Here is a 740-nt window from a genome sequence, read left to right on the forward strand (position 1 = left end):
CTATTTTTATTACGTTTTAAATTTTGAAAAAAAAGTAAAATTATTCTTTTTTAAGTGATATAAATTTAAATTTTCCACAGTACGTGTAGCAGCATATCCTACAAAAAATTTCCACAATATAGTGTATAAACTATAGTTATAGTGGCACTAATTAGTACCTGCATAATATCACCAACATTGATGATATAAGTATTGGGGGTTGGTTCCACTCTGACCCACTCTTGGTCCGTCTTGTGTTTGAGTTTGACTTCAAGCCCTCCAACATCATCTTGGGCAAGAATGGTTAAGGGACCAGGGTCCTTGTGTCGACCCACACCAAGAGCTAGGTGAGGGTAAGGGCATGGAGGATAGTGATTCAATCTAATAAAGCTGGTTTGTTCTTTAAAGAATTCTTCAAATCTCTTAACTTCGAGGCCTAAGCTCATGGCTATAAGCTCCATCAACTTGCGTGCTAGCTTTTCCATCTCTTCAATATACTCTTTAATTATATCTCTAAACATCATTTTGTAAAGAGAAAGTGTCACGTTATTTGAATATCTAGAAATTAATGTTAAATAATTGACATATAAAATTGTATTTGGATTCTATCTCTCACGCAAAAAATACAAAACTAAGATATTATGGGAAATTAAACTTTTGGAACTTTTGCAACTAATATATTCAGTCAACCTTTTCATTACGCGGAATTTTTTAATATAGAGAATATATCAAATTTGAATTTTGGTTTTTTTTTTTTTTCA

At 31.9% G+C, this 740-nt stretch overlaps 1 protein-coding gene across 1 annotated transcript in view; it reads right to left on the reverse strand.

Moving 5' to 3' along the window:
- LOC107623878 (probable 2-oxoglutarate-dependent dioxygenase At5g05600) overlaps nt 1-740 on the reverse strand; it is a 2,200-nt gene that overhangs the window by 720 nt on the left and 740 nt on the right. Inside the window, exon 2 of the mRNA XM_016326273.2 lies at nt 159-492. Coding sequence (XP_016181759.1) covers nt 159-492 — 334 coding nt within the window. The remainder of the gene's footprint in view (nt 1-158; nt 493-740) is intronic.

Source organism: Arachis ipaensis, chromosome B10 (assembly GCF_000816755.2).
Source record: "Arachis ipaensis cultivar K30076 chromosome B10, Araip1.1, whole genome shotgun sequence".
In the NCBI taxonomy this organism is placed as follows: Eukaryota; Viridiplantae; Streptophyta; class Magnoliopsida; order Fabales; family Fabaceae; genus Arachis; species Arachis ipaensis.